The sequence below is a fragment of the Heterodontus francisci genome, chromosome 2 (assembly GCF_036365525.1).
Source record: "Heterodontus francisci isolate sHetFra1 chromosome 2, sHetFra1.hap1, whole genome shotgun sequence".
NCBI classification, from domain to species: Eukaryota; Metazoa; Chordata; class Chondrichthyes; order Heterodontiformes; family Heterodontidae; genus Heterodontus; species Heterodontus francisci.
In genome coordinates, this window is record NC_090372.1 from 130,400,900 (window position 1) to 130,413,241 (window position 12,342).

At 46.5% G+C, this 12,342-nt stretch overlaps 1 protein-coding gene across 1 annotated transcript in view; it reads left to right on the forward strand.

The window, feature by feature from the left end:
• Nucleotides 1-12,342, forward strand: part of LOC137380771 (ATP-binding cassette sub-family A member 13-like) — a 330,301-nt gene that overhangs the window by 94,311 nt on the left and 223,648 nt on the right. The window contains exons 15-21 of the mRNA XM_068053109.1: nucleotides 1,123-1,274; nucleotides 1,530-1,774; nucleotides 1,972-2,104; nucleotides 2,189-2,283; nucleotides 2,684-2,720; nucleotides 3,129-3,379; nucleotides 5,649-5,739. Of these exons, the coding sequence (XP_067909210.1) occupies nucleotides 1,123-1,274; nucleotides 1,530-1,774; nucleotides 1,972-2,104; nucleotides 2,189-2,283; nucleotides 2,684-2,720; nucleotides 3,129-3,379; nucleotides 5,649-5,739 (1,004 nt within the window). The remainder of the gene's footprint in view (nucleotides 1-1,122; nucleotides 1,275-1,529; nucleotides 1,775-1,971; nucleotides 2,105-2,188; nucleotides 2,284-2,683; nucleotides 2,721-3,128; nucleotides 3,380-5,648; nucleotides 5,740-12,342) is intronic.

The following is a 12,342-nucleotide window of genomic DNA, read 5'->3' on the forward strand; positions in this document are numbered from 1 at the left end:
CACACTGAAAAACGTGCTTCAGTGTTCCGCCTCGGATCCTTCGATGGGGATCTGAAGGCATGGGAGTGCCATCCACTGGAACCAATATTGCAGTGAGATGGAAGGCAGAGGTGAGGAGGTAACTAATTCCTTTATTTAAATTTATTTACATGTGCAAACTCTGCTCCCAATGCTGAGCAGCAGCGGGGGCGGGGGGGCCGACATGTGGCCACACTGCTGCCGGCAATATCGGGCTGGGCCTTCCCGGCATTGAGGCCCAGGGCGGGCTTCTGCCAGAGGCATTCTCTGGCCCCCCGCAACGCCCCAAAATGACCCCCGACTTTGGTGGGGGGGGGGGGGGGGGAGTGGGGGGGCTGTAAAATTCAGCCCAATACAAATCAGAAGGTGAGCTAAAAGCTGCAATCCAGTCTTTATTGGCCTTCACTTTCATGGTTTATGAGATCATCTGGGATTGTTTTGTACCATACTGTCTCCCATCAAACCAATATTGGCCATGTAACTTATTCCAAGCTATGTAATGCAATACACTTGAGATTGTGCTGAGCATAATAGATTTGAGTTTAATCTTAATGAACAAGATGTATATTAGAATGTCAGTTTCCAGCAATCATTCTGACATAAACTCACTGGACTGAATTTTAATGAGCTGGAGTGTGTGAGTTTGAATGCAGCTAGGGGAGGTTAAAAATGGCAAAGTCGACAATGCGTCGGGAAATGGGCTCCAACTCATCAATGTCTGCATTTCACTGTAGCGTGTTAGGCTGTGTTTGAGCAACCCGCTCAGCAGAGGTGGTTTGCCACTCAGGATATGTTAAATGCTCGATTAGAGTGATATTGATTTGAGTCTTCTGCTTTAACTTTGGGTCCAAAGGTTTCCCGGGCTTCCTGGAACTCGCCAGTGAAAGCAAAACAAATACATAGTGGCAATTGAGGGTTCTGAAAGCATGTTAGGGGAAAATGCCAATAAGTACTCAGTACTCACAATGGCTTTCTTACCTGCTTGTGGGAAGGGTTTTGTTCACAGAATTGTGCAGAGAGGTTACACTTCAACACTATGAAGGTGTCACCTATACATTGGAGGTTTGGAGGTCTTATCTGCACTTCGAAGCTCTGATCTATCAGATCAACATGGGTGTCCTTATATCGGACTTCAGAGGAGGACAAAGATGACCAGCAACATCACTGGATACAACAGCACCAGAAGCAGAGGCAACAACAGCAGCAACATCACCAGCAGCAGCAAAAGGACCAGCAACAGGTTACTGCCCAGACTTGTAGCTCCACAGGAGAGAGGGGAGCAGCAGAGAGGTGCAGCTTGCAGGAAGCCATACCTGGCTTACAGGATCTGCAGACAGAAGATAAACTTCCTTGATATGTCTCAGGAAGCTCAGGGTGCCGCATCAGGTGGTGGCAAACATTTGCAGCCTGCTGGAACTAGACAGGCTGCTAAATGACCTGGTGTCCATGCTTTACCAGTGGCTGTGAAAATCACCATCACCTTTAACAGTTTTGTCTCTGGATTCTTCCAGGGCTCTGCCAGAGATATTTGCAGGGTTTTACAGTCAGTGGCACACAATGCATAAGACAGGTGATTGATGGCTTCTTTGCCAGGGTTGCCAATTATGCCAACTTTGCCTTTGAGAATGCCAGTCAGAATGAACAGGTGCTTAGTTGCTTTGCAGCTCTTGTTGGATTTCTACAGGTGCAGGGCATCAACAACTGCATACATGGGGCAATTAAGGCATCCATAGATCACCTGGGGTGTTCATCAATTGTAAAGGCTTCGACTCCATCAATGTGCAGCTGGTGTGCAACCATAAAAAGATCTTTACACAGGTGTGCACAAGACTTGCGGGCAGCTGCCATGATGATTTCACCCTGCAGCAGTCCATTCTCCCTGATCTCTTCAGGCCTGGAAGCAGAATTACCAGCTGGATGCTTGGAGACATGGGATACCCACTTAAAATGTAGCTGACGGCACCTCTCAGAAGCCTGAGGAATGAGTCCCAGGAGCAATACGATGAATGCCATATCACCAACAGATGTGCCATCATACAAGCCATTGGCATGCTGAAGATACGCTTCAGGCGCCTGGACAGATCTGGTGGCACCCTTTAGTATGTACCAGCCAGGGAGTTCAGAATGGTCGTTATGTGCTGCACTCTGTGCAACATTGTGCTGCAGTGAGGTTTGGACCTGAAGGAGGACCAAGACACGGAGCGCAAAAACTCTTCAGAGGAATCCAAGGAAGCGGAAGATAAGGAGGGGAGGAGGAAGCAGAAGGTGATGTGGGCAATGTACCACCAGTGGCACACATTACAGCCCAGGATGCCCTCATTATTGTGAGGTTCACCTAGGTTCCACTAGTCCACCTGTCCAATAACCACATGCAAAAGCCTCTTTTGCCCCCCCTCCCAATGCCACTCACACAGTGTTCCCACAAACAGACAAGTTCCCTTTCTCATTGGTCACTGTTAATTCAAGCCATCTCATTTATCATTACACAACTGAAAAGGCCACTTGTCAGACAACAACCAAGAATGGGAAAGATGGGAAAGTGGTGCAAAAGAATAATATTTATGTGACTCAAATAGAAAACAGAACTTAACAATGTAACAATGTGTTAGCACACCCATGTGCCTATCCTTGTGTAACTACATATCTTTACTGTTCCTTTTCCTAGCGCTTCTACATGCAGCAACTCTATGGCTTCAGCAGAGGTAGAGAGGGGTTGCTCAGGTCCTTGCTCTGACTGTTGAGATGCTCTTGGCCGACATCATTTAGGTTTTGGAGCCTGAGAGGGCTTACTAAAGACTGCTGCACTCTCAGCTGTGCAGGAGCAGACTCAGCCATCAGGACACAAGACGGTATTTCGGATACTATTTGAGATGGGGGTGGGGGGTGGTGGTGGGTGGTGTGGGGGTGAGGGGGAAGCAGGTGTGAAGTGAAAGTGCCTTGAGTTGAGTCCCCATTTCCATGTCCGCTTTCACCATAATCCCTCCAACTCTCATGATCCAGCTACACTTCACTGCTAGCAATGTGCTGTAGAACACTTTGCTACTGGTAAGTGGGATAAAGAGAGGCCACGGCTACAGTACCATTTATCCTATGTCAGGTGTCATTTATAGTGCGCAAACCATTGTTGAAGGCCTATATGCACTCGTATTATTGCTGCGTTTCACAGTCCATGCAGTTGACGACTCTTTGCATGAAACAAGACATCATTGCGAAGGCCAGCGACAGCATGCGCTCGTACTTGAGACTGACTCCTCCAATTTCTTTGCAATCATGCACAGAGCACTTGGAATGCCTGACAGAACACCGCACATTCTCTGCTGCTGCTGCTCAAGAAGTAGCCGGTTGGTTGACGGCCCCTGGGGTACAGTATCCACATCCAGCTAAACAAAGGTTGGAGAATCCTGTGTCTTCCAACACAAACTCCCCACTGCTGTCCCTGACTCTACCATCTGCTCTCGCTCACTTGTGAAGTGTGAGTCAGTATGTGAAAATGCAGCTATCATTAACTAGTCCCTCTGAAGTGCGAGTATCTGCCCTAGTGCATGATCGGCATAAGTCTTGTGAAAGTGCACCCTCAGGGGAGTGAGCTCCTCTAAGGAGTTGCGGTGGTGGTGCGTGACCTCCATCACTTCCTGATAGATGTGTGAAGGCCCTGTGCAAGATAAAATACATGAATGAGTACTGTCAATGTAAGAATGCTTGAAGTTATCATTATGTATTTGATCATATTTGAGTCACTGTTGACATCAAGTTAATCCAAGAACATAAGGAATAGGAGCAGGAGAAGGCCATGTAGCCCCTCAGGCCTGCTCCGTTATTTGTTAAGATCATTGCTGATCCTTGACTTCAAGTCCACTTTCCCACCCAATCCTGATATCTCTTGATTCCCTTAGTACCAAGAATCTATTGATCTTTAAACATGCTCAGCAACTGAGCATCCATTTTCTGTTGGGGTAAAGAATTTTAAAGAATCACAACTCTCTGAGTGAAGAATTTTTTTTACATTTGTTCTGGGATGTGAACATTGCTAGCAAGGCCAGCATTTATTGCCAATCCCTAATTGCCCTTGAGAAGGCGGTGGTGAGCTGCTTTCTGGAACCGCTGCAATCCATGTGGTGTAGGTACACCAACAGTGCTGATAGGAAGGGAGTTCCAGGATTTTGACCCGGCGACAGTGAAGGAACAGTGACATAGTTCCAAGTCAAGATGGTGTGTGGCTTGGAAACATAGAAAATAGGAGCAGGAGTAGGCCATTCGGCCCTTCGGGCCTGTTCCGCCATTCAAAAAAGATCATGGCTGATCGTCTAATTCAGTACCCTGTTCCCCCTATCTCCCCATATCCCTTGATCCCTTTGGCATTAAGAAATATATCTATCTCCTTCTTGAATATATTTAATGACTTGACCGCCACTGCCTTCTGCGGTAGAGAATTCCACAGGTTCACCACCCTCTGAGTGAAGAAATTTCTCCTCATATTGGTTCTGAATGGCACACCCCATATCCTGAGGCTTGCAGGGGAACTTGCAGGTGGTGGTGTTCCCATGTGTCTCCTGCCCTTGTACTTCTAGGTGGTAGAAATCGCGGATTTGGAAGGTGCTGTTGAAGGAGCCTTGTAGATGGTGCACACTGTTGACACTGTGCGCCGGAGAGAGTGAATGTTTAAGGTGGTGGATGGTGTGCTAATCAAGCGGGCTGCTTTGTCCTGGATGGTGTCGAGCTTCTTGAGTGTTGTTGAGCTGCACCCACCCAGGCAAGTGGAGAGTATTCCATCACACTCCTGACTTGTGCGTTATAGATGGTGGACAGGCTTTGGGGAATCAGGAGGTGAGTTAATCACTGCAGAATTCCCAGCCTCTGACCTCCTCTTGAAGCCGCAGTATTTATATGGCTGGTCCAGTTATGTTTCTGGTCAATGGTAACCTTAGGATGTTGTCGGTGGGGAATTCAGTAATGGTAATGGCGTTGAATGTCAAGGGGAAATGGCCAATGCCTGGCACTGGTATGGCAAGAATGTTACTTCAAATTTCTCCTCATCTCAGTCCAAAATGGTTGTCCCTTATCCTGAGGCTGTACCTCTTAGTTCTAGACTTTCCAGCCAGGGTAAACAGCCTCTTAACATCAACCCTGTTAAGCCCACTTGGCAGGAAGCTTGAAAAAGTGCACGGCACATGCACGAAATGTCCGCTGCACAGCCGCCGCAATATTATGTGCGGCAGCTCATTAGCATGGAGGGGGCAGAGTGCCTCCCCGGTGACGTAAAGGGGACAGGCGCCCCCTCCCCAGCAATGGCATCCGGCACTACCACGCAGGTGGCAGCGCCATTTTTAAAGGGCTTCAGGCCTCTCAGTTTCATTTCTATTTTTAAAAGTCCCATTTTAATAAAACCTGCAGAAAAGTTTTAATTTAACTTTGATTCTCCTCTCCCACTCCCCACTGTGTCCTCATTTAATAAATTGACATATCCCCCCAAAAAAACACTTTTTGATATTCTGAACATCCCCCCTGACTTCAGCACCTTTGACCCTCAACCACTTCCCATCATCCCTGCAACCAACAATAGGAATAGTTTTCCCTGCTACCACCCCACCTCCCCCACCCTGAGAATTTCACTTCTCCCCCCTCCCCACCAGAGTCACGCCTCTGATCTCCAAATGGAGATCCGAAAGCACAGGAGTTCCGCCACTGGCCAGAATAACGGCGTGGGAAGGCTGTCGCTACCAGGTAAGTGTTTATTCATTCATTTTAATTTCATTAGCATATTTAGATTAATGTTCCACGGCCAAGCAGTGGGGGAAGCCATCCCGAGGCCTTGCCACCGCTGGTAAAATGTGGCAGAGCCTTCCCGGCGTCCAGGCCTGGCAGGCCTCTCCCGAATGGATTTGCTGGGCCCCCCCGCCACAACCCCGGATGTCAGAGGGCTGGTAAAATTCAGCCCATAGTCTTATATTGAGTAAGTGTTGCATGCCACATGGCTGCCTGATACTTAATTATGTCACCAGGTACCTGGTACGCCCCCATCTCCGACAGCCAAGCATGCAGAGGTTATGCTGATCTTAAACACCTCCTCCTCTGCAGGTGTTAATTGCAAGATGGTTGGAGGGCTACGTCTGGTTCTCTCTCTTTCCCTGTTGTTCTGTACTCTCTTCTCCAAGGAGAGAAAGACAAGATCAGTGAGTGACAATTATGGATGTGCTCACCCGATGGATGGAAAACGTTTGATGAGGGTGACTATGAGGGATAGGCTAAGGAAGAGGTTGACTCTCAGTGGTGGATGGACAGATGTGCACAGACAGAGAAGGATGGGTGCACTTTCAAGGTAAGTTAGCAGGAGGACTGATGAGCCAGAGTAGGCTTGATAAGACAGATTTGAGGTGATATGCCCACCAGGATGGAAGGCAATGCACCATTGCTATCACCCATCCTGCCCAGCTTAGACCAGTGAAGTGTTTCCTGCATTGGATCCAAGAGCACGGTACCATGTTCTTGCTGCTGACCAGCTGGAAAAGCTCCAAACATGGCTTCTTTGTGTCAGCAATAAGCTTTTTCCTTCCATTGCTAAGGAACAGTATCTTCCTCCAGCTCCTTACAGCCCCTATTAGCATATCCAAGGAGCCATGACTGAGGTAAGGCACAGTCTTTGCTCATCTCAACTCCATTGCGATAGTGCTTTGCTGCTCTATACCAACTCCAACTTCTTCAACTAGCAAGAATGCACTATCCCTTTAAATACTGCATTTCATATCACTTGATGTGAGTTGTCAACATACAAGCTTTTGCTAATTAGACGGGAAACCCGGAATTAAAATGACAATGTGGTAGCTGAGTTAAAAAGCCACTGACAGACTTGCTGCACTTACTTCCAGGCTTCCCATATGCTATTGAATCCTTTCCCCACTCTTCCCACTGCTTCCAATGTGTCCACACCTTAAAATCCAGCACATTAATTCTGGGCAGCTTCTGCAATTTATATCTATGATTAAATGGATTCTGTTTTGCTCAGATGCCTTGCAGTCCTTACCCACAGCAGTGTCATTATAAATCCAGAAGATGGCAGTATGACAGTAATGTTTAAGATGGTGTGGGGTGTATGACATAGAAATTCATGGTTAATAATATTGCAACTTCTTTATTTTAATGACACTTTCAGGAATACAGCTCCATGAATATTATAGCTTCTAGAAATGAATTCAAGATGTGATAAGATTATTAGATTTGGTGTCTTACTAGCGCATCACAATAAAAAGAGCGTAAAGGTGATGCAGTGGGCTAGACACTGGCCTTTCACCTCTGGAACCTGTTAACATCCAACTCAGACTGATTAAATGTCTGCTGGCTATATTGAATGATTTTGGGGATACTCAATCCAGTGCACATGGGTCTGCTGCACAAAGCTATTCTGAATACAGCATCAGTTAGTAATGCCACTCAGAAGAATGGCTGGTGTGAGAAATATGAAAAGCAGCCATTTTAGTTCAGGTGATGTGGGATTCTGAGGTTAAGGAACGTTGTTGGAACAGAGTAGGAGGAGCTTTATCCTATATCCAACTGTGTTGTACCTGATCTGAATGTGCTTGATGTTGACGCTGGTTGCCATTCCCCAGACTAGTATTTACCTTGACAAGCACTTAAAAAAATGAAAGATAAAATATGATGCAATGGCATCCATCTTTTCTATTCCAGCTGATCTCTTTGTGTGCATTCATGCAACATGTTTGCAGATGCATAATTATTTTTTGTTTAAAGTAAAATGGCTTTACCATAAATACGTGGTTGGCAGCCATGATTTTTGGTTACTACTTTCACCCATCTCCCTCTTCCTGGCAAAAAAGTCCTATAATCTTTGCAGTTCACAGTTTCATTAACAAAGCAGCAAAAATCATGAAAGTGCTGAGCTGCTTTTGAAAGAAGAGCTGTACTAGAAATTATATATAAGACAAAACACAATACTTTTCTATGAAATTAGCATTCTCAACTATAGCGTTTTGTATAATGAGTCAAAGGTGTTACGAATTAGACAAATATAGAAGGTGACAGAGTTGTAAGCATTTGAGTTGAATATAAAATCAACCTAACAGCCTGCAGAAAAGCAATCTTTCTCTGGACTTTGCATGTAAAATTTAAAGGTAACTTAATTACTTGACAAAAGCTAAAAACAGTTTTCCCTTTAGGACAAGAAATATTTAAGATAACATTTTTCAGAATGTAAATTATATATTTGTGATTTGAAAAATTCATATAAACAAGAGATTTTATCATAAAGGTGAAGGTTAATTTGATGCAAATGAACAGTACTTCGCATCATATAATGAAAGGTTTAGTCATCATGTAGTTTGGTTCAGAGTCAAAAAAGCTTATAATTGTTGGAATTAGTCTTCCTGCATCATAAAATATTATGTATCATTGATTATACAGTTTTCTTTCTAGTCTTGCTATCTTTAAACACAAATGGTGAAATTTTAATCTGCAAGGATGTATGGGTTGGGGATGGGTGGGAAGGTAACAGTTTAAAAATTCTCAAACCTGACCCCAACCCACCTTCAACACAATAAGCTTGAGTTTAACAAAGCCATGTCAGGGTCGGTTGACCAATCTGCTCTTCATTTTAACTGGGCTTTTATTTTTAACACATGGAGGCAGGAATTCCTGGGCCTCGGGAATCCTGATTGGAAAATGAGATGAGAAGGGCCAGATCCATGAGGTAATTGCCTTTAATGCGCTGCTTGTGGGCCAGAGGAGCAGAAATCCTTCTACCAAGCCCAATAAGTTTATGTCCATGTAATTGGACTGCCAACCACCACAATGTCCACTCTCCGCAATGTCCAACTCCTTCTCCGCCGCGATCTCCAACCCCAGGCCATGTCTGATTTGTCTCCCACCTCCCCCGCAATGCCCAATCCCATTGCAATGTCTGATTCGCCCTCACACCCTGCTGCATCTGTTTTGGCCTGCAGTGCCTGAGATGTCCGACTCCCCACAATGTTCGCTTTGACCCTCCCACCTTCCCCACAATGCCCGACTCCCCACAATGTCTGATTCACTCTGCACACTTTCCCATAGTGCCTGACCCTGTGATGTCCCTCCCACTGCCCCTTCGATGCCTGACTGCATCTCCCACCACCACCATCCCACCCCCCCACCCCGCTGCAATGATGCCCAATTCCCAGTCCTACCACCAGCACAATTTCTGATTCACCTCCCCTCCCACTGCAATATCTGATTCACTTCCCCCGTGACGTTCGACCCCTGCAAGAGGTCCAGTCCCCTTTCATACCATGCCTGTGATATCTGATCACCTACAATGTCAGATTCGTCCCCACGATACCCAACTAACCTGCAATGTGCGACTCTCCCATCAACCTCATCCCAATGTCCAATTTCTCTGTATAGCCCCGTGATGTCTGATTTATCCACCCCTGCAACTCCCACCCCTGAAATGTCAGACTTAGCTGCCATCCACTCCCAGGCTGCTTTCCCGCCTGACATGATACTAACTAGATTGTGAAAGAGGGAATACAGGATTTTTGTTTAGATTATGGATGGGCAGCTGAGACCTGTTACTTGCAATTCCTGCTCCATGTGGGAACTTCAGGACACTTCATGTGTCTTGGGGGAGAGGGAGTGAGAAGGAGAGAGAAAGGGGGACAGAGAGGGGGGAGAGAGAGGAGAGAGAGATGGAGAGAGAGAGGAGAGAGAGGGGGGAGAGAGAGAGGGAAGAGAGGGGGGAGAAGGAGAGAGGGGAAAAAGAGGTGGGGGAGACGGAGAGAGGGGGGAGAGTGAGGGAGGGAGATAGAGAGAAAGGGGCGAGAGAGAGAAAGGGGGAGAGGGATGGATCCAGAGGGAAGAGAGAAGGGGGGTGAGAAAGAGGGGCACTGACACAAACTTTCAGATCCTCTCTGGTCACGGGAGAGGTGCCAGAGGACTGGAGGACAGCGAATGTGGTACCATTATTCAAGAAGGGTAGCAGGGATAGACCAGGTAATTACAGGCCGGTGAGTCTAACATCAGTGGTTGGGAAACTATTGGAAAAAATTCTGAGGGACAGGATTAATCTCCACTTGGACAGGCAAGGATTAATCAGGGATAGTCAGCATGGCTTTGTCAGGGGGAGATGGTGTCTAACTAACTTAATTGAATTTTTCAAGGAGGTAACTAGATGTGTAGATGAGGGTAAAGCAGTTGATGTAGTCTACATGGACTTCAGTAAGACTTTTGATAAGGTCCCGCATGGGAGATTGGTTAAGAAGGCAAGAGCCCATGGGATCCAGGGCAATTTGGCAAATTGGATCCAAAATTGTCTTAGTGGCAGGAGGCAGAGGGTGATGGTCAAAGGTTATTTTTGCGATTGGAAGCCTGTGACCAGTGGTGTACAGCAGGGATCGGTGCTGGGACCCTTGCTGTTAGTAATGTACATTAATGATTTAGACATCAATATAAGAGGTATGATAAGTAAGTTCGCAAATGACATGAAAGTTGGTGGTGTCGTAAATAATGAGGAGAAAAGCCTTAGATTACAGGACAATATAGATGGGCTGGTACGATGGGCAGAGCAGTGGCAAATGGAATTTAATCCTGAGAAGTGTGAGGTGATGCATTTTGGGAGGACTAACAAGGCAAGGCTATATTCAATGGATGGTAGGACCCTAGGAAGTACAGAGTGTCAGAGGGACCATGGTGTGCTTGTCCATAGATCACTGAAGGCAGCAGCACAGATAAGCTGGTTAGGAAGGCATATGGGATACTTGCCTTTATTAGCCGAGGCATAGAATATAAGAGCAGGGAGGTTATGATGGAGCTGTATAAAACGCTAGTTCAGCCACAGCTGGAGTACTGTGTACAGTTCTGGGCACCACACTATAGGAAGGATGTGATTGCACTGGATAGGGTGCAGAGGAGATTCACCAGGATGTTGCCTGGGCTGGAGCATTTCAGCTATGAAGAGAGACTGAAAAGGCTAGGGTTGTTTTCCTTAGAACAGAGAAGGATGAGGGGGGACATGATTGAGGTATACAAAATTATGAGGGGCATTGATAGATTAGATAGGAAGAGACTTTTTCCTTTAGCGGAGGGGTCAATAATCAGGTGGCATAGATTTAAGGTAAGGGGCAGGAGGTTTAGAGGTATTTGAGGAAAAATGTTTTCAGCCAGAGGGTGGTTGGAATCTGGAACGCACTGCCTGAAGTGATGGTAGATGCAGGAACCCTCACAACATTTAAGAAGTATTTAGATGAGCACTTGAAACGCCATAGCATACAAGACTACGGGCCAAGTGCTAGAAAATGGGACTAGAGTAGTTAGGTGCTCGATGGCCGGCACAGACATGATGGGCCGAAGGGCCTGTTTTTGTGCTGTATAACTCTCTGACTCTATGAGGGGAGAGAGATGGACACAGAGAAGTGGCTAGGGATTGACACAGAGAGGGAGAGAGAGTGAGAGGGGGGAGAAAGAGATCAAGATCACACCTGATAGATGGACATCTATCCGGAGTCTCCGTATTGTTACATCAAGTGTGCGGGCAGACATTGACTACTTGTGTAAGCAAAAACAATGCCAGGTATCTCACTGAGTAGGGAGAAATATGTTTTAATTGGACTGTGTTTTGATGGCATTAGGTTGCCTGTACACTTTATATACAGATTAATTGTCCCCATGTCCGTGGCTGAGTCAATAATTTTGTCAAATATCTGTGGTGCAACATGTTGGTGCCTATCCCTGTTAAGGAATGGACAATAAATGGTGGCCTTACCAGCGACACTCGCATCCCATGCATGAATAAATAAACAAAAATAGAACTAATGGGCTGAAATTTTGGGCCCCCCCACCGACCCTGAAAATTCTGGCCCCAGGTGATGTGTCAATTTCAAGATGCTGTTCCTACTGCTGGCAATAATGGCCAGGTCAGGGAAGGGTAGGAGAGGGATCCCACTCTCCACCCAAATGTGGCCAATTAAAGCTGTTTAAAAGCTCTTTAAGAGCTTGTCAAGGTTTGAGGTTTAAATTTTAAAGGGGCACCCAGGTTACCCACACCTTCAGAAACAAATCATCTGAAGGGAGACGAGTAGGGAGCCAGTCATGGATGCCCCAGGGTATCACCCCAGCTCCATAAGAGGGTCAGTGGGGTAAAGGGAGATGGCACTTGGTAAGGAGGTGCCCTTGGCACAGTGCAGGTGGCAGGGAGATTGGGCACACAGCACCCGGGATTTGAACAGGTTTGGTAGCAACCCCCCGGTATCACAGAGACAGAAGAGCAGGGGGCAAGGCTTCCAAAGAAAATTGGGTGGCCATCTGCCCAGAAGGAAGGCTCCAGCTGGCAATGCGGGCATAACT